The sequence below is a fragment of the Neovison vison genome, chromosome 14, assembly GCF_020171115.1.
Source record: "Neovison vison isolate M4711 chromosome 14, ASM_NN_V1, whole genome shotgun sequence".
NCBI classification, from domain to species: domain Eukaryota; kingdom Metazoa; phylum Chordata; class Mammalia; order Carnivora; family Mustelidae; genus Neogale; species Neogale vison.
The window spans coordinates 32,962,171-32,982,776 of record NC_058104.1 but is presented as its reverse complement, the minus strand read 5'-3'; the positions used below and the strand labels follow the sequence as shown (position 1 = coordinate 32,982,776).

Below are 20,606 nucleotides of genomic sequence, written 5' to 3'. Positions count from 1 at the left end.
TATGACATCCTACTGTGAGGAATTTGTTTGACACACTTATTAAGGACATACAACTCCAAGGGCCCTTGGTGGCTATGATCATTAAGTGTCTGCCTTCAGCTCAGGTCCTGATTTCAGGGTCCTGGGAAAAAGCCCTGCATTGGGCACCCTGTTCAGCAGGAAGTCTCCTCCCTCTCCCTTTGCCCTTACCAACCCCTTGTGTATTATTTCTCTCAAGTAACTAAATAAAATATTTTAAAAGATTTTTTAATTACTTATTTGTCAGAGAGAGCAGGAGCACAGAGCGCTGCAGGCAGAACAGGCAGAGTGAGAAGCAGCCTCCCTGCCAAGCAAGGAGCCCGAAACAGAACTCAGGGATCCCATGATCCTGGGATCATGACTGGCTTCTGGGATCTGGGATCATGAGCCTGTGATCATGACCGGAGCCAAAGTCAGACGCCCAACCAACTGAGCCACCCAGGCATCCCTGAAAAAAAATTTTTTTAAGGAAAAAGGGACATGGAAGTCCAACATTGTTCAGTACTTTTGGGGTTCTGGAGGTGACATATTGCTTCTTTAGCTGTTACTTCTCAATGAGTCCACTTTGGCGGGACTCCCCTCAACAAAAAACTCTAGGATTTGTGGAAGCAAAAATCAACTGTTGGGGGTGACTGGGTGGTTCAGTTCGTGCAGTGTGTGCCTTTGTCTCAGGTCCTGATCTGATGATCCTGAGATCGAGCCTGGCAGGGGGTTCCCTGCTCGGTGGGGAGCCTGCTTCTCTCTCTCCCTTTCACCCCCTCTTCCAGTCAGAGCTCTCTCTTAGCTACATAAATAAAAGCTTTAAAAAAAATCACCTGTTAGTGCCCAGGTGAAAAGACTTTAGCAGCCTCCTCTCCCACTTCCTGGAGTCCCTGGACCACCCATGCTATCTGTCAATCATCTATGGGCTCCCAATGCAAGAAATGGCCCTCCTTGGCCCTGGTTAGAGACCATGAAAGCAGCAATTGCTGGCCAAGCTCTGGGCTCTTTTGGAAACAGAGTCTCTCAAGACTCTGAGCCTTCCTATCCAGCTGTCCATTATTTTCTGGGTCATGGCACCCCCACCAGTCACCAAGTCCTGCTTGCTACAGGCTGAAGCCAAAGTCTGCATATTCTACCTGCAGGTGGAGGTGGCGGCTTCTGTTCACAGTGCATTGCCAGATTCCATGGTGCTGGAGGACGTCAGCTCTTCCTCCTACCCATTGGCCACCCAGGGATTTCCATGGGATCAACTGTATGAACATCAATGGGAGTTATTACATTTTGATTTTGATGACCACGTCTCCCTCCTGGTCATGTGACAACTTCACTTCCTTGAGAAGCACCTGTCCTATGCCTTAAAAGTCTCAGTCCCAGGTTGAAATTGATGTCCAAATATCAGAGTCTACTGTGATGGAAAGATGAGATTAAGATTCAATAGAAAGTGTTGTCTTGGCATTGGGTAATGTCAGAGGGCTGCAAATAGTCCCATTTCTTATTCCCTTTGCCCTCTGCTCCCATGGATCAGATCCTCTGGCCAACAAGCCCTCCTTAGCACAGGGACAAGGTACAGTTTCTCCCCAAGTAAGCTCCAGTTCCCTGACAGCCTGTGGAATGATCCAGCAAGCCAATCAGTTCCTCCTGCAGGAAGTAGGGCTCACCTTCACTCTCCTGTTACTACATAGCCTGCATCCACAGCCCTTGTCCATTCTGTTCCCGAGTGCAACATCCCCCGTGGCCCTGCATGGTGTGTGTGTCCTCCTTCCCTGGGCCATGAGCATAGGTTGGTAATAAATTACTGTGGAGCTCAGCTGTACAGCATCTGGACATCCCATAACTTTAGGGTGGGAATCACTCCCTCCACCAATTGGTGAAAAAGAGAAGAATGAAATCTTTCTCACTTGTACCTTTGTCAAGGCACAATGATGAGGCTCATGGGCTTGAAGTTATTTGGATAATAATCTATTTGGGGCTTGCAAGAATTCACCTGGGGCTAAATGGCAGTCTTTATGTGACTGATGAAGAGGAAGGAAGGCCGCGAAGGCAAGGGCTTGCATGGTCTCTTAAAGCTCAAACTCCAGGCAGTGGGGGAACCCTCCAATATTTACAGCAGGGAAGGAACATCACATTGTTATTTCAGTTCACCCTGACAGCAGAACGCATTCAAGGGAGGCCAAGGGTGGAACCAGCAAGATCGGTAGGGAGTCTACTACACCAGTTGGAGACAGGAGTGGGTGAATCAGAAAATTGACAACAGGAAGTCAGGGAAGGAATTACCATATTTGGCAGGCTGAAGATACAGCAGAATGGAAAATCAATGGAGTAAGGTCCTTAAGGAAATATGAGTGGATCCTTTCCAAGGTATAATGGGGCGCTTTTGGATCCAGGCCCCCCAGTCACCCCGCTTGGAACACCCATGGGCTCTTGACTGTGCAGTCACAGCTGGTCTTCTCGGATCCCCAGCGTGCTTGCCATCAACCTCAACGCTTCCTGCCGTTCCGCATCAGCTGCCTGGAACGATCCCACGAAGAGTCTCCTTAGGAGGGTTTTGTCCACCGTTCCTTCGGACTGACTGACAAAGGTCATCAGTTTCTTCTGTGTGTCCTCCAGCATTTCCTGCTGGACCTCATTCTGTTTCTTGAGCTCTTGGAGTTGGTCCTCCTTCACCTCCAAGTCGGCATTTGTTTGATGCAAACGTCCCTGTAAGGACTTCAGTTTTCCTTCTAGGGCGTCTGCCTCTTCCATCCGTTCGGCCAGTTCCAGCTTCAGGCTCGCTAGTGTTTGATGGCAGCGCCTTCCCTCTTCCTGGGAGGCGGCGAGCCGGAGCACAGCTTCCTCCTTCTGCTGGGTGACCACGTGCAACTGCGCCCGCAGCGACTCTGCCTGCAGACGGGCTCCGTGGCCGGCCTTTTCCATGGCAGCGGAAGACAAAGCGAGTTTTCCCTGCAAGACCGTCACTTCCTCTCTTAGCTGAGCCACTTGGTCCTCGGAGGCCAAAGCTTGCCGGCGACGAGAATCTTGGGCTTCTGCAGCGAGGTGCCGCCCTCTCTCCAGCTCCTGGGTGAGGCGCCGTTCTCTCTCTCGTAACCGGTGAACCTCCTTCTGGAGGGCGCAGGTTTCCGTTTCTTTCTGTGTCAGTGCCGACACGGCGTCCTCTCTCTCCCGTTGACACACAGCTGCCTTGTCCTGCATTGACCGAACGGCGTCGACGAGCCGGTTCAATTCCCCGGTCTCGCCCTCTTCTCTCTCTTGCAACAGTTGCTCCAGGGCCAGTGCCTTCTCTCTCATCGCAGCATGCTGGGATGCCGCCTCTCTCTGCGTCACTGAAAGCAGCCGATTTGTCTCTTGCAACGCCTGGTTTTCCATGTCCTTTTCTCTAGATCGTTCCACGATCTTTGCGTTTTCCTCTTTCAGCCGACACACGTCCACTTCGAGATCTGCTATCCTCTCCTTCAGATTGGTGACTGCCTGCCTCAGCAGCTCGTTCTCACTCAGCTGGCCACTGAGCTGCTCCTGTAAAGAAAGGAGCTCCTCACTTTCCGCTTGGATTCGGAGCTCCTGAGCCCGAAGGGAGTTTTGTAGAACGGCCGGTTTCTCCTTCTGCTGCTCCGTGTGGGAATTGGAATCTCTGTGTTCCTGTGGTTTGCCTTCTCTTTCCCCGGTGGCAGTCCCCGAAGCAATCCATCTCTGCTGATCTTCCTGGAGGGTTCGAATCATTGTATCTTTTCCTTGCCCTGATTTTCTGAGCTCTTCTACCTCCTCTTGGAGCACCTGAGAAGACTCACTCACTAGGTCAGACTTCATGGCCTTCAGAGTTGGCGGACCTGCGGAGCACTGGAGGGCTGGAGGAAAATCACATCAAGGTTCCCTAAAAGGAGGTCCTTGGCAAAACTCCCTGATGCGAAGCTGAAGTTGTGCCAGTTCCTTCTCTAGCTGTTGTAAGTTTATTTCATGTCCTTGGTAAGTTTGGATCTGGTCAAGAGAGGTCGTCTGGAGTTTCAAAACCTTCTCGCTGTTGGTGCAAGCCCACGCCTGGAGTTGTCGCAGATCTCTCTGAAGCTGGGGTGACTCACACTTCAGATTTTGGACCGTGGTCAGCAGCTGCTCTTTCCACTCTTCCATGATCTTTACTCGCTGTGTTAACGTGTCCCATTCCTGTAGAAGCTGCTGGAACTGATTGATACGAACTCCTCGAACCTCATGACCAGGGCTGGGTGTTTGCAGGATCCTCAATAAAGTCTGGCATATCTGACTTAACGCATCCACTTCCAGGTCTTTTTCTTGAATAATGTGAGACAAATTCTGAATCATTTCTCTAAACACCTCCTGGCTGCTGCTTTCAATTCTCATGGACCATTTTTTATTTTCCTCTTCCATCCTCTGGACGTCTGCTTCTTTGGCAGCAGGTCCATCGGTCATTTCGTGATAGTCCCTTTTCAGATTGCTCTTCTCCCTCGTCTTCTCATTTAGGACGACCAACACCTGTTCGCTTTTTAAAGCACACTCTTGCAATTGCCACTGAAGTTGTTCCACATGCCCGTTCTGGCTGTGAGAAGCCGCAGGGATGCTGCTGGAAAGACCCTGAATCTCCACATCCTTTTGCTGGATAATCCAAGTGAGTTTCACGATCTCCTCTTTGGAGAGCCAATCCATCTGCTGGGTCAGTCGGATGTTCTGTTCAGTGAGAAGCTTCATCTCCGGTTCCTGTTCTTTAATTCCTTGGACTAATCTTTGAATTTTGGCTTTAGATGGATCACGCTCTTCACTTCCGTTCTCTCTGGGAAGAGGCTGGCTTGCTCACACTTCCTCATCCTCACAGGGTTCTCTTGGAATTTGCGTACTTTTGTTGGGCAACTGGGCTTTCATCTCTTGTAGCATGACTTGCAAATTCCAAATCGCCTCGTCTTCGCTGCAAGGAGCTGAGCGTGTTCAGTGTTCATCTCCTCCTGCCAGTGTTGAAGATGGTCCACTTTCTCCTTCTGCTCCTGTAAAGACTGAAGCAGTGCTCTCTTCCCCTGCTGCTGGTTGTGAATGATCTTCTGTTGTTCTTTTATTTCCTCCTCCAGATCATCTTTTAACTCGTTGAGCTGAAATACCTCACACTCTAGTTCTACAATCTCCTCTAGGATTTTAGGGTCAACCAGAGGGACAGCGCGACTCTGTTGTGTTAGGCGCTCTAGGTCTCTGTTCACATGAGGATGTTCTTCTGTCATGGATAGGAGATGCATGTCTTTGTCCTCCATGGATTGCTGTAAAATGTCACTGCTTCTTAAGGTTTCGGTCAACTTACCAAATTCCTCCTGAAGCTCTGGCCTTTCTCTAAGCTCTTCAGTGTACACATCTTGCTCTCTGACCCATTATGTCAATTGCTTCTGCTCCTCCAAAGCAAAGGACAGCAGTTCCTTCATTTCGTGATGGTCGGCGTCCATCTGCTCGATGGACGTATTTCCAGGTCTTTCTCTTGACCGGGTTGAATGAAATGCACATGCTCTACCAGTGACCACTCTTTGAGACTTTGCTCAGACTTGTTTGTCTCTTCCAACAGCTTCTTTTCAGCTAGACACAATTTTGCCACTAACTGCCCTTTCTCTATTTTTAAAGCCCTCATAGCAATGTTGTTTTCCAGAGAATCCTCGTGCAGAACAGATTCCTCCAGCTGACGTCTTACATCTTGGAGCTCCCAGACCAACTTTTGCTTTCCTGCTCGGAGATCTGAAGCAAGGTTGTTCAAACTGTCGTTCAGCCGCTGCATTTGTGTAAGTTGTTGCTTCAACCTTCTGAGCTCCATTTCCCTTTCCTGAAGAAGGTCATCTTTCACGTTCCCGGCAGAGTCTTGGTTTTGCAGGTCTTCCACCTGTCGTCGATAGTCCATTAGTTGTTTGCGGTGCCCGTCAGTGAGGTCTGCTAGCTTCTGCCGGTGGGTGTTTTGCAACACGGCCACTTCCAGCTGATGTTTGTCCATCTCCTGCATCTGCCGCTGCTCTAGGTCTCTGGTGTGGCTCCAGTTTCCAGACTGTTTCTGGGTCGATGGTATTTGGTCCCTGGGTGAAACACCAGCACAACCTCTTCCAGTGAGTCACTTCAGCCTCCAGTGTTTCTGTCTCAGGGAGGCGTCTATTGATCTGTGTCTGGGTGGAGATGACATCAGCGAAATCCATGGCGTCCCCAGGGAAAGTCCCTTTCCCCAGCACATGTCTGTGAATATCAGAGATGTCACTGGTCAAAGAGGTCTCGCTGCTGTCCACGGCCCCTAGGGAATGGCCTAGGCCAGAGCCCAGGCCACCAGCCCAGAACATCTGACGGTCATACAACTGCCCTGGTCCGCGGTGGGAAAGCGTCCAGCCCAAACTACCCCTCCAAGTGTCCCAGAACTCCTGCCTGCGCGAGGCTAAGAATCAAAAGCCAACTGGCTTTTCCAGACAATGCCTACGTGCCCCTCCCTCACCCCAGTGCCTGCTGGTCAGGCAGCTAGGAAAGGCCATGTCTCTCTGGCCACTTGTCCCAGTCCCCGCCGCTCATCCCCACGACTTCCCACGCCAGGCCTGGGCCCCTTTCCTTCCTTCCCCTGCTTCGGTGGCTGTCCTGGTTGGGCCCCTAGAGCATGCTCCTGCCTGTCCCCAGGTGCCTGCCCCCAGAAAATGCACCCGGCCCTCAACTTCCTCCCAAGTGGGATCACAATACACAAAGTCCTGTGGCGTGAGCTTTCACACAGCAGTATCTTTTTAATTGAGGTGAAACGTACACAGTCACAGGCATCCAACCAGCTAGGAGAGAGGATCCTACGTGCATTTCACAGATGTCTACAGTCGCGCAGAGGACGGCCGTCAGGGAGACTTTGGATATTTCCAGCCTCTAGAGGCTCCAGAGCGCCCGTCAGTCCTGCAGCGACAGCTCGACCCTTGCCTAGCCTTGGTGGTTCACCGGCAGATGAAGGAATGCGCCACGCCTCCGTCTCCTCCTGCAGCTGTGCGCCTAGACCAGGCAGGGGGTTGCGGAGGACGTTGGAGTTGCCCGATCCGCGGGTCCTCCGCTCTGCACAGTGTGGCCCAGGTCTCTGGCGGCAGAGGTCCGATCCCGCCAGGCGTCCTCCGCCTGGAGCCAGTGACTGGCGGGCCCGGCACTGCCCCGGCGGGCGGCGCCGGTGGAAGTGACGCGGCGAGGGCGGGGCGCGGGCCTGAGAGCCGCCGCCGCTGCTGCCTGGGCCGGGAAACGATGTAGCCGCGCCAGGCCGTCCCCCCAGCTGCCCGGCCCTAGCCCCGCCGGCCGCCGCCGCCGCCACCATGAAGAAGCAGTTCAACCGCATGAAGCAGCTGGCCAACCAGACCGTGGGCAGGCGAGTGCGCCCATTTGGGCCGCCGGGGATTGCGCCCGGGTGGGGGCCGGGGGCGCGTCGGGTGGGGAGCTGCGTAAGGGGCCGAAGGCCGCATCCCGCGAAGGGGCTGGGCGGGGGCGGTCCGGCTGCTCCTCTGGCCGCGCGCTCCCGTAGGCTGCGGCACCCCGCACCAGGCACGGGGGCTCCGGGTCAGGGCTGCGCCCCGCTGCGGCCTGGAGCCTAGCTCCGAGCCGCCGCCCGAGCTCCCGGGAAGCCACGGGTTGGGTTGGCCTTCCGAGACGCCCCCAGAGCATAGGTCCCCGCCGCCCATTGTTCAGGCCCCACCGAGCATCGCCTTTGGGGGGACTGGACCCTAGCCTTCCCCTGCCCTCCCCCGGGGGTTTGCCCTGCGAAAACTCCCCTCACGGATGTGCGCTAGGCCCGGCGGCCGCTCTGCTCTGGGGGCGGTGTTCTCAGGCTTTCCGTGTCTCCCAGCCGCTTCAGACCCTCCGCCTCCTGCCTAATGGCAGGAAATAATTAAGGGGCGATCAGAGCCCGTCGGATCCGCCTTGGGGAGTTTCTGGCGTCCAAGGAGGGACTGTAGAGGTGCTGCTGCCTCCAAACCGGGGCCCCTGTGGACCGAAGGGCCCAAGTTCTTGACATGGAGAAATTGGCAACTGGAAGGAAAGAATGGTGGAGACGCCTTAGCGGACTTTTATTTTATTTTTTAAGAGCTTTTTTGAAAAGCCTTTCTCCCTCGGGGTTTGGAAGCAGATCCTTCTCCAGGTTTCTTTGGTTTCTGCGTTCATGCCTGACAGGAAACATTATCCAAAATGAAATGACAGCAGAGACCGGGCTTTGTAGACCATCCGGCTGTTGGAACAGGAACCACTGGTGGTTTTGAGAGCTCCTAGAGGTGATGGTCATGTGCCCAGTTATCTGGGGCACATCTTTCAAGGTCTTTTAGGGCAGTTGGCTATACTGGATCTACTGACTGTTTATTCTGGGATGAGATGTGAGTTTTCCACAGCTTTTGCTTTTTTTTTTTTTTTTTTTTTTTCAACAGTTGAGTCAAAGGGAGAGTTTGGTTCGGTCAAAGCACATGTGATAGTTCTTTTTTGTGTGTATGTACCAAAATACTTTTACTTCCCCTCCCGTTTTCTAAATTTGCCTTGTACTGTTTCAGTTCCCCGTCCTCCCCACCGCCTAACTTTTTGCTTAGTGGCTTAGTTTTATTGTTTAATTTGGTTGCTACCCCACCCTATGATCTTAGTGTGCATTTGTCCTGTTTCCAGAGTTCATGCCTCTTCCCTAAAGCCTAGCAGTGCCTATTTTTCTGTCATTTGTAGGAAATGATAGAAATAATGCTGAGAGGGAGGTAGAAAGGGTCAGAGTGGGGGCAGTGTTTCAACCAAGAATCTGTAAATGAATTATAAGATAATCCCTTTTGAGTTTTCTTACTCTCCCCTTTGCATTTTTAGTAACATACCTTGTGAAACTCATATTTGGTGAGTGTCAAGACAGATTAGTCACATTGTCATTCTGACCTGTTTTTACACTGTATCAGGAAAGGGGTGTTTGCTTGTTTTGTGCAACCTTCTGAGCCTTTTCAAGCTTCCAGACCAGTCAGGGTCTCTTTGGTCCTAGCTTCCTCTGCAGCAGCTTCTCTCTTCACACGTCCATTTCGGCCATAGATGCTCTGCTTTTAGATTCCAGAGCAGGCTGAGGATTCCTACCTGTTCACCTCTCCCTGGAATTCTCTGGAGCTCCTTTCCCCATACCAGCTGTGTAGCTGCCTCCTACTTATTATTCAGCTCTCCAGGCAAAGGTCTCTGCCTCTAAAAGGCCTTCGCTGTTGCTCCCACAGAGACTGGAGGACCTCCTCCCAGGGAGCTTTGATAACTCCACACAGCACCCGGTTTTCTATAATGGAGTGGCCTTTTTACTTGTTCTTGTTTTCCAGTAAGTGAAATGCCTTGAGAGAGAGCCCTTGCTGCCTTTCTCTTTCATTTCGAGCCTCTACGGCGGTGCCTAGCATTGGGCGGAACCTCTACAAAGATTGTCAAATCAGGGGTTAATCTAGTTCTTACCAGTTCACCCTGGCGGTGTTAGCCCAAGTATGGGAAAATGAAAACTGGATAGAGTCAATGGTGATTCATGCTGGGACCGTAATTCTGGCCCTGACCTTTGACTCTGTTTGAAAATCTTTATTGCTCGATGCCAGTGGAGGCCGGTGGAGGCTGAGGCAACTACAGAGCTATGAAGGGTGTGGCAGTTATGGTCCCAAAATCCAAACTGTTTTTCTGGGGAAGCTTCAGCTTCACTGCTGTCCATTTCCTCGATATATTTATATTTCTTCCACTCAAGTTATTGTAAAAGTCTCAGGAGGAAACACAGAGGCAGAAGAGAGCCTAGAATTGTGATTGTGTGTTACCGTGTTATTGGTAGACACCAGAAGCGGGATTCTGGGTGCATTCAACTCAAGAGGAAGGCTAGAAAGCAAAGGTCTCCTGCACCCACGAGTGAAGTCATGTGTGTGGATGCCCATCGTGTATGTTATCCATTCATAGAGCCTTGCAAGGCCATGTTCTCTACCCAAGAACGGGGACCTCGTGAGGAACCCCACAGTGAGGTTCCATGGGACCTCATGGGGGAGAGTCAGGAACGGCCGGAACGAGGCGGTTCTCCTGATGTGTGTGTCTCCAATGGGAGCTGGAGGGTGTTTCAGAAGATGGTTTGCGTAGCACACACGCCAGGCTGATTTTGTGGTCTCAGGAAAGGGTGTCCCAAAAAAGAGAATTGGGATGGTTGATTCACTAAGGGGCAGTTCTTGAGCCCACACTGTGTGCCGCTGCTCAAGGTATTAAAGAAGTGAAAGTGAACACAACCAAGTTTCTGCCCTGAAGGGGCTCAGTAGCTTTGTGGAAGAGATGGACAAACAAGAAATAATTATAGACCATTAGGTAACTGTTTAAAGAGGGACAGCAACACTCCACTCTCAGTGGATGGAGAGAGGGACCAAAACCAGACCGACAAACTGGGAGAAAAGTGGAGCAGAGCCTTTCCCCACATCTGTAAGCACCTCTTTTCCATTTTCTCTCCTATCGATTAGGACTCTTTTGCTTGTAAGAGAACCTGACTTGAATTGCCTTAAGCCAAGATGGGAATTTCATTGGTTCCTATGGGACCCAGAGAGTCCAAAAGTAGTGTGGGTGCAGCCAGGGCTGGATCCAGGGTTTCTGCTCTCTAGATAGGCTGTGTCCATCAGGAGACACCCATGCCCCAACCCAGTTTTCACTCCTCCTTAGTTCAAGTCCCAGAGGGCAGAGAATGCTTTTCACTGTGGCCAGAGGTCCAGGATTGACTCTGAATGTGTCTGGCTGGGCCCCATGCCTTGCCCTGGAAATGGGAATGGAGTCAGCCCCACCCAAACCACAGGGACTGGGAATGGGAGAGCACTGGCCCCCCAGAGAGCACTGGGTGCTGTTCCCAGAAGGAGGGGAGAAGGAGTGCTGGTCAGGATACAGCAAGTATCACATTGTGTCTTTTGTAGTCCTGCTCTAAAAAGAAAAATGTATTTTGACAATCTCCAGGGTGGATAGATAATTCATCAGATGCAGGTGGTACTTTCTGGCAGGAGAGAGTCTGAGTGGAGGAAGGCATACACCAGCGTGAGGAACTCAAGGAACCCTGAGTTATGAGGTAGAAGTGTCAAGGAGCAAAAGAATCTGAACTCTTTTGAGTCTGACCTAGGAGAGTTGATGACCTAGGAGAGGCCCTGGAAGGGAGTGTCTCTTTGGGGTTGGTTTGTGCCAAGGCTGAAGTACTCCCTGCAGGTCTGAATGCTTTCCTAGATAGTAGCCTTTAGAGCGGTCAAGGATACAGACTCCAGGTTGTGGCAGAGTGACTTAGAATAGGTGAGGGCTGTGGGGGACCTCACTGATGTTTGTCTCACCAGAGGGGCATGTGGGAACATGGGCCCGGTGTGGCCCAACCTTTGGGGTTTTGGAGAAAGGATTGAAATCTGGATTTTCACGAAAATCAGGTGGTACTGAATGCAAATTAAACCACCACCATGACATTCTCAACAGAATCTGTCCCTGGTCAGACTTGGTCTGGGTGTGGGTCACTAGTTGGCAATGGCATGTGTAAAAGGATCAGGAGGTTAATGATTCCTCGCAACAAGTTCCAATTTTCCTTTTCTCTCCTGTACCTTATCCTGACATGACTGCATTCTAAGTTCCTGGATTTTTGGAAGAGCTTGTTCTTTCCTTTTCCAAAAGCTTTCAAAGATCTTATAGTCATACTCATCGATAACTTATCTAGTGGGTTTGCTTCCCAAGTGCTGTCCCAAAGCACCTGGCTTGGCTCTCGGGGCAGAACTCGGGGCTGGGGCTTCTGACTTTGGATCCCACATGTTTCTGACAACAGACCCTGGCCTGGCTGCCTTTTCACCTGATTCTCCAGGGAGGGGTTGGTGCGGATTCAGTGCCTTTGGTGATGGCTGAGCTGCTGGGCTGTAGGCTTTGCATAAATGATCTCACCACCTTCTCCATAGGAAGTCCCAGAGGTGATGTTATTTATTCCTGATTGAATGATGAGGAAGGGAAAACTCAAAAGAGGTCATCAGGCTAGTCACTGATAGAGCTGTCATGAACCAGAAACCAGGTCTGGGTTTCCAAAGCAGCTGTAAGTCCAGACTTCACATGGGCAACTCTTCTTGGAGGAAGCCTGTGTTGGAGTCATGCATGATGCTTTCATAAAATGGGGGAAGCTCAGAGTTGGATGTTGCTCATCTTACCAGGGATGGTCCCCTGGGGGGCATGTGGCAGTGTCTGGAGACATAGTTGTTGGTCAGGACTTGGTTGGTGGGGGGGTGCTCCTGGCAACTGCTGAGAGAGGCCAGGGATGCTGCTGACCATCCTAACATGCACAGGATGGCCTCACCACACAGAACGATCTGGTCCCAAAGGTCAAGAACGCTGAGGTTGGGAAACCCTTGTCTAGTCCTTTTACATTCTCAATATATGAATGGCCAAAACCAAAGATCTACACTGTTTGCTTGCGGGGTATCGATGTGTTCTGTTTGGTTGATTTCTCAAGTATGTAAGTGTTTATTACAGTCATTGGCCCATATTTAAAGATTTGGTGTTTTCCCATGAAAACCTGGATTAGCGGTTCTTCTACCATCATGAAGGCCTAGCAATGACTAGTGTTGTTCCCTCGTACAAGGAGTCGTGGCTAAGTAGCTGCTGTCCCCTCTGTATCAGAGGTCAACTGTCCATTTGCCCCACTCCCTCCTGGCTTGTTTTCCTGTGTTAGATTCCTTGCACACCCTTCCCTAATCAGAGAAATCTAACAACCTTCCCCAGGAGCAAAAGACTCACTGCTTCACAAGGTAGCCCGCTGTGTTAGGGACAACACAGATTCTCACAGTGACTCAAAATGCATCTCTGCCGGGGCATCCCAGGGCAGTCCTCCGGTGCCACAAAGAATCAGCCCTTTTTGTACTCAACATCATAAACCATATCCTTCCCTTTGTCAGCAGGAACCTTCTACATCCCTTACCTATTCCACACACTGATTTCCTCTGCCTTTTTCTAAGGGAGCTTGGAACAGGGTTTCTGAGAAAACAGAGATAATGATGCTCTGTTTGCTTCAATCTGAGTGGATCCCATCCAGAGTCCGCATAGAGCAGAGGAGGAAAGAAATCTGTCATCCTCGCAATTTCTCTTGCATGGCCTTGTTATACACTGCACATATTGTGAAATCCTGGAATATCAAACAGAGTATTTATAGGTTTAGTGAAAACCCATTGTTCGCTGAAACAAAAAGGAACCCTAAACAGATGTGGCCCTGGGGCATCGGGTTACCTGTGAAGGCAGCATGTTATTCTTATCTGAAATGATCTCTGTGTTAGTGGTTCCCAGTATGCCTGCGGCAGACCCTCCCACCCCATCCCCCCACCTGAGGGACCTGACATTCTGGTGTAGGGTCCCAGAATTAGTATGTGTACCATGCATTCTTTTTTTTTTTTTTTAAGATTTTATTTATTCATTTGACAGACAGAGATCACAAGTAGGCAGAGAGGCAGGCAGAGAGAGAGGAGGAGAAGCAGGCTCCCTGCTGAGCATAGAGCCCGATGTGGGGCTCAATCCCAGCACCCTGGGGTCATGTCCTGAGCCAAAGGCAGAAGCTTAACCCACTGAGTCACCCAGGCGCCCCTGCACCATGCATTCTTGTCAGACTGTAGAAGTTTGGCATATATCATTCTATTTCTGTTTCTCAAATACAGGTAGATGCCGCAGTAATTAATCAGGTATAAATCCATTTAAAGTATTATTACACTCCTGTCTGCTTTGTCTCTATGTTAAAATAGGAGCCTCTTTTTAAAAAGTTTGAGTTAAGGGAGGTTAGTCTATGATGTTCCTATCTTTCCAGGGCCCTAGTGATCTGAAGGGCCATTGCATAGCTGTCCTTGTATTTGGATAGAGACATGTCCCTTCTCTTCTGTCTTCTCTGACCATTCACCTGGGTGATTCAGCAGCCCCGGACCTACCACCTTACAGCTGATGGCTTTTCAGCTTTATGTTTTTAGCCCTGGCACCTGTTCATGCCTCCATTGATCTTCCTCTTGAACTTCTCCATTTGAACTACATCCTCAAATTGGCTTTCCTTCCTTGTATTCCTTAGTCTATGGGTCAGTAAACTCTGGCCTGGAAGCCAAATCCTGCCCAGTGCCTGTCTGTTTTTTTTTTTTTTTTTTAAGTTTTATTTATTTATTTATTTATTTGACACAGAGAGAGACACACACACAGTGAGAGAGGGAACACAAGTGGGGGGAGTGGGAGAGGGAAAACAGGCCTCCTGTGGAGCAGGGAGTCTGATGCTGGGCTTGATCCTAGGACCCCGGGATCATGACCTGAGCTGTAGTCAGATGCTTAATGACTGAGCCACCCAGGCACCCCACCACTGCCTGTTTTGTGGGGGGGGGGGTTTATGGAAACCCAGGCCTGCACTGTCCCAGCAGAGCTGAGCAGTTAAGAGTGACTGTACGGCCTGCTGAGCCCATGCAGTTTACTGTCTGGCCCTTAACAGGAAGTGTTTGCAGATCCCTGCCCTGGCACTTCGAATGCTACATCATCTGTGAGTCCCCCTCTTTCTCCTCTGTGTTCTTTATATCCAGGCTCTCCCCCTGTCCTGGCAGTTCTGCCTCTGGAATATCTTTGAGTTAATCTCTGCCTCTTGATGGCCTTAGTTCAAGCTTTTTTTTTTTTTTTTAAACCCGGACATGAAATTGTCTTCCAGCTGGCTTAACTAGCTTGAGCTGGATTTTATCCCTTCTGTGGGACATCTAGGCCTCCACTCTGGTTTGGCATGGCTAGTCACAATTTTATCATAGCCATTCCTCTCTAAATGATTTTCTTCTGATGAATTCTCTGGAGTCCAGAATCATCACATTGGTAGGGGATTAATATTGATGTGGTCACAGTATTGCTAAATTGCTTTCTACATGATAGGGCTGTCCTTCAGTTTTAGTGCAGCAAAGGATGGCCCCTGTAAAGCACATCATTGTGCAAGCCGTGATGAATGTTCTATTTCACCGTTAAGCTAGTAGCATTTGGTGTTGCCCTAGAAATTGCAACCTATTTACATTTTTTTCCACTAAGGTTGAAATGAATGAAATGTATTTGTATTTCTATAGGAGTTTTCTGTCTGTGTCATTTGTTCATTTAATTGCCATGGAATTAATGTCCAGTTGTTGATGTCTTTGTTCTGTTATCAGTTTGGTTCAACAGACGTCTATTGAGAACCTGTCAGAGGCTGGTTAAAAAGATCATTGATTCCTAGGACCTTGAGTCGGGAGACAGACCTACAAGCAGATAATTCGAGTACAGCCGGTTGTACCTATTCTAGCAGCTCTTGGGTGTTAGTAAGGAACTATTAACGCCATATCTTGATCTATTCATATATTCCAATATAAACGAGTTAACATTCTTATCCTTGGGTATATTGCATAATAAGTGCAGGGACGGTACCTTGAGGGAATCCATTCATGACCATGTACGTATTTGATACAAGTTTCAGAAGATAAGGCAGATTTTGTTGAAAACCTGATCTTGGGATTTATAGAACACATTGCTTTTTAAAAAAATTTTTTTAAAGATATTTATTTATTTGAGAAAGAGTGAGAGAGAGAGGGCACAAGTGGGGAGGAAGAGGGAGAGAAAAAGGGAGAAGCAGACTCCCCACTGAGCAGGAGCCCAATGTGGCCCACGATCCCAGAACCTGAGCCAAAGGCAGATGCTTAACCTGCTGAGTCACCCGGCACCCCAAAGACACTGCTTTTGAATAAGTATAACATACTTGTAGCCAGTGATGTAAAAACAATGCTAAGTTCATCTTAAGCTCTGCAGGCTGTAAGACTTGTCTCTAATGTCTTATTATTTCCTGTTAATTACAGCTTATTAATGATTTGCATAAGCTGCTTCCTTTTGATTAGTCTGAAGATATTTTTCTTGGACTGTGCTTTCCCACAGTTCCTTTTAGGTGTCTCCCTTATCAAAGATACTTTGTTCTAGTAGTCCACTTAATCCCTCCTTAAATGTTTTATTAGCATGTCTTCTATCATTTCCAAGCGAGCTAGCCACATTTATGCCTCCCAAATAAAGAATTTAAATCATAAGTGGTAGACTAAGTAAATAGGTACTCAAGTGAATATTAAAGTTTTAACAAATCAATGTTCAGAACTGCCCAGAAATTCTGAGAAATGACCAGCTACCTGTGACCCGTCAGTGTGAACATTTCTAAGTCTACCAGCTTGTATTTCACGTGGTCACTGGATACTTTGAGATATGTGGGCTGGACTGGCCAGCTGAACCCATGCCCATCTGTACCTTGGGGAAATAACATCAAAGTGTTTCTACTTCACTAGCTCTGATGGGTGCTAGGGTAGATGGAGCATGGACACTGGCTTGGGTTTCTGCGAAGATTTCTCTGACCCGTGACACTTAAGCAATCTTGATAATAGGAAGTAGAGATGATGGGTCATCAAGAACTCCCAGATGGAAGAAAAATTCTCAGGAAACCTAATCCACTGACATTTTTTCCTTTAACTTAATGTTTTTTTTTTTTTAATCTATACATTAACTCAGTATATTTTGTCTATAAATTGTCTATATCTGATTGCTAGCAGTGGGAAAACTCTGTCCAGCTCTTATTTTCAAATTAGGTAGTGAACTAACTTTTTTTGTAGATCCATATGTAGTAAAGCCCAGAGTGACTGTGGTGTTGAAATTCACAAGTCTCTGGATGCAGCCCCCTCCAATAGATGGAGCAAGTTGGTTCTTTACAAAGTTGTTAAAAGCTGTGAAAGCAGCATACTCTTACTTCCTTTGCCTAATAAAAACTGATGGCCATCTTTCCCCAAAGGAGACAATTTTGTTGTATATTGAAACTCTGTGGTGGCATCATTTCTCAGAGTGTCACTTTTAATTTCTTTAGTTTTCATCATACTCGGTCATCCGCTTTTACAACCTTTTCTTTTCTTTTCTTTTCTTTTTTTAGAGATTTTATTTATTTATTTGACAGAGAGAAATCACAAGTAGATGGAGAGGCAGGCAGAGAGAGAGAGGGAAGCAGGCTCCCTGCTGAGCAGAGAGCCCGATGCGGGACTCGATCCCAGGACCCTGAGATCATGATCTGAGCCGAAGGCAGCGGCTTAACCCACTGAGCCACCCAGGCGCCCCCGCTTTTACAACCTTTTCAGTACTCTTATTGCTTTTGCATTCTTGGACCCGCTAGGATGCATGATGGTCCCCAAACAACCCCAAGATGGCAGGACTAAAACACACGAGCCCCAGTGACTGTGGACACCAAATTTTAGAGACCGGCGGTGTTGACTGGCTTTTGTTCTCATCTGTGGAAGACCATGGGTAGAAAAGCTTCCGTGCCAGTTTTGGGGGATCATGGTTGAGGACCACTGCAGTAGAATTGGGGAGCCTGTGTATGCACAAGTTTGAGAAAGCCAAGTGGGTGCTTGAGGAGGACCACTCTGGTGGCAGGTGACTTGGGGCTGTGGAGGAAGGGGATGGTTGGGGGTAAAGTGTAAGAAACTGTTGCAGCAGGCTAAGGAGGAGTGGGACTATGGCGTTGACTGACTTGCAGATGTTTAGCACCACGGTGTTTGGGGAGAGGAAGGGAGAAACTGAAGGGTTGAAGTGATTCGGGTTGTGGCTGGATGTTATCTCCTGAAATAAGTCACACAGCGATTCTTCACTTCCATTCATTTCTAATGCTTCTCTTTCTTTAAACATGTAATTCTCACGTTGGCTTTGACTTTTTGTTGGCTTTCTTTTCATTCACTGACTTAGGGCTTTGGGTGTGTGTGTGTTTGTGTGTGTGGACACCACACCGTGCTAATAATAGCTACCAATGAGTAACGTGTTTTAAATCTGGCAAAGCTGGTCTTCTTCAGCTTTTTTTCTTACTCAGTCTCTCCTCTTTCTGTATAGAAATGAATTTTGGTATCCCTTCATTTCTAGCTCCTAGAAAAATTCACTTATGATTTTGATTGGTCTAGAGCTCATTCCTGCACATAATATTTGTTGGGTACCTGCAATGGTGTAGGTCCTGAGGATATAAAAGCAAATATATTGTAGGTATTTATGGTCTAGCATATCTGTGAACTAAACCTTAGGGAAGGTTGATGTCTTTTCAGCATGAGTATGGCATAACTCTTTACATACAAAGCTTTTATGTGCTTCCTAAGTATTTTGTTATTGTTGGAAATAGTGCCTAATTAGTTGGTAAACGTGAGTGATGTTCATGTTTGTGTATATATTTACTTTACTAAACTAGTTGCAGCTGATCATTTTGTTACTTCTTTGAATTTCCATGTATATAACATTATCCGTCATGTTTTTATTTCTTCTTTCCCTATTATTTATTTCAGTGATTTTTCTTTCATTTCTCATTTAATGGGTTAGACTCCAAAATAATGTGTAGCTATGTAATTGTTTGCAGCAATATTGTATAAAGGTCATGTGATTTCACCTCTATTAGGCATTCCAAAAATGTGACAAGAACTGGTAAAGCCCTGTTTAAATGCAAATGTCCTAATCTGAGTAGTTCCTGATGGAAATCTACAAGCCTTTTCCCTGTCTTCTTGGAGCCACAACACCTTTTAGTATGTGTGACGTTTGAGCTTAGTCATAAGATTGGCAGGTGTGTGGCTTAAAGGCAGAACACTGAACTCGTGGTAGTCCATCCATACAGAGAAAACAACCGCAGTACGCTTGGACTGAGGAAGGAACTGGAAGAGAGATTTGAAATGGATGGAGCACTGGGTGTGGTGCATAAATAATGAAGCCTGTAACACTGAAAATAAATTAAATAAAAAAAAAAGTAAAAAAAGCCATCTACATTTACAGAATCCTAAAAAAATAAAAAAAGAAATTTGAAATGGAGCAGATGTGGAAATAGGTTAATATAACTTCTAAAGAAATGGTTAGCACGTGATGGGGCGGTGGACTTAATTGCAGACTTTGACTCTTGGAGCATTCTTGAGGAACAGAAACCTTGCTACACTTTGATTTAGATGGAGGTTCCAGCAGCCCTCTACCTGAAAAAAAATCATTCACACACACAGATTTGCATATAATTTCCTGGACTTCACCGACCTCTTCAAGCTCAGGGCCAAGAACCCCAGGATTAAAGAATCCTGTTAGTTCCTGGAGAATAGTGTAGCCGCAGTTCCTGCTTTATGACAGGTATACATCTCACATGTTCTCCAGAGCACACACTTGACCTCTGTGTGGGAGCCTCCCCCAGAAAAGCCGAAAGGGGATATTCTGGATGATGAGATGTGGTGATCACCTTAAAGTACTTTCCCTGAATTATCAGCTTCTTTTGGCAGTGACTTCATTCCAGAATGTTTTCAAAGCTTTTAGATGAAGACTTTGAAAACCTAAAACCACTCTAGGGCAGATGGAGTATGGTAAAAGGTGAGCTGGACATGTGTTTATGCTGTCCACCTGCTGTCTCTCTGACCTTGGCTGCCTGAGCCTCCCGCTGTGCTCCCACGCTGGTTAGACAGGGCTCCTGATCCCGTACAGGGACCAGCCCTGATAGGTTTAAGAAGTTGGCACGAGGTAGGGAGGCATCATAAGACAGTGAGGAACCAGGAGCCAGCAGGTTAGTACTGGAAAGAATAGGCAGGTTATATTTCACCTCACCACCGGGGACCAAAGTAAATTCCAGATGGATTAAGGGTTTCAAGTGAAAAACCGAACCATAAAATAGAGGAAAAGATGGAAAGTTCTTCCTGCTCTGGCACAGGAGTGCAGAGAATGAATAATAAAAGGTAACCAATAGATTCACAGCCACCCAATAATTAAACTTTTGTCTGTCATATGTCATAGTTAAGATGATGACAGATGACTAGTTGGAGAGAACTGAGAGCAGCCACAGTGGAGGGTTGATGTCCTTCGTGTATAAAGCTCTCTTATCAATCAGTTTAAAGAAGTGCTCTCTAATGAGCAAATACCATCAACAGAAGGCTCACAGATGACCCGTAAGTGTATGAGACTCGTTTCAAAATTACAGCTAATTGAAGAAGCACAAAGCTTCGAGACAACATCTCTCACTTACCAAATTGGCAAAGCTCAAAATAATGATATGTTACTGTCTTGGGAGAGCCGACAAGGGCTGTGTTTATCCAATCATACTCAGGTGGGAAGATAAACGGGCATTCTTTTCCAGAAGGAAATTTGCCATTGCATTTTAAGAACCGTTTCTGAGATTGGAACCTGAATCGTCCACAGTGTCCTCCAATCTCTTATCCTTCTGGATCCCTTTCCCAAAGAGTCTCCCTCTGTGCTTTCTTGCTTTCTTTCTTTCTTTTTTTTTTTTTAAAGGTTTTATTTATTTGACAGAGAGAGATCACAAGTAGAGAGAGAGAGGAGGAAGCAGGCTCCCTGCCTAGCAGAGAGCCCGATGCGGGACTCGACCCCAGGACCCTGAGATCATGACCTGAGTTGAAGGCAGAGGCTTAACCCACTGAGCCACCCAGGCAGCCCCCCTCTGTGCTTTCTTATGGCCCCTCCTTCTCTGACCTCACACTTCCAGCGCTCCGTCCAGCCGGCCTTTCTCCTTCTCCCATCCTGCACCCTGACAGCCCTACTCAGTCATCTCTTGGTGCCTGTACCTGGGATGCAGGGCGTGGTCCAGAAAGCTCATCCCATTTCTCAGGGCAGGGCGGCCAAGACGTTCTGGCCTCTACGCTCAGCTGGGCTCG

At 48.2% G+C, this 20,606-nt stretch overlaps 2 protein-coding genes across 7 annotated transcripts in view; one reads left to right on the top strand and one right to left on the bottom strand.

Annotated features, from left to right (window-relative positions):
• Positions 1-1,951: 1,951 nt before the first annotated feature.
• LOC122895783 (thyroid receptor-interacting protein 11-like) lies at positions 1,952-6,765 on the bottom strand. Its single transcript, XM_044233468.1, has 2 exons — positions 6,740-6,765; positions 1,952-6,192 (listed from the first exon to the last, which is right to left on the bottom strand). The coding sequence occupies exon 2, from the start codon at positions 3,799-3,801 to the stop codon at positions 2,434-2,436; it is 1,368 nt and encodes a 455-aa protein (XP_044089403.1). The 5' UTR covers positions 3,802-6,192; positions 6,740-6,765; the 3' UTR covers positions 1,952-2,433.
• Positions 6,766-7,186: 421 nt separating this feature from the next.
• The window catches only part of ARHGAP17 (Rho GTPase activating protein 17), an 85,252-nt gene continuing 71,832 nt past the window's right edge, over positions 7,187-20,606 (top strand). For all 6 annotated transcript variants that reach the window (XR_006382320.1, XM_044233573.1, XM_044233569.1 and 3 more), the window contains exon 1: positions 7,187-7,330. Coding sequence is in view for 5 of the 6 variants with exons in the window: in XM_044233573.1 (XP_044089508.1) it covers positions 7,278-7,330 (53 nt within the window). In the remaining variant the exon portion in view is untranslated. The remainder of the gene's footprint in view (positions 7,331-20,606) is intronic.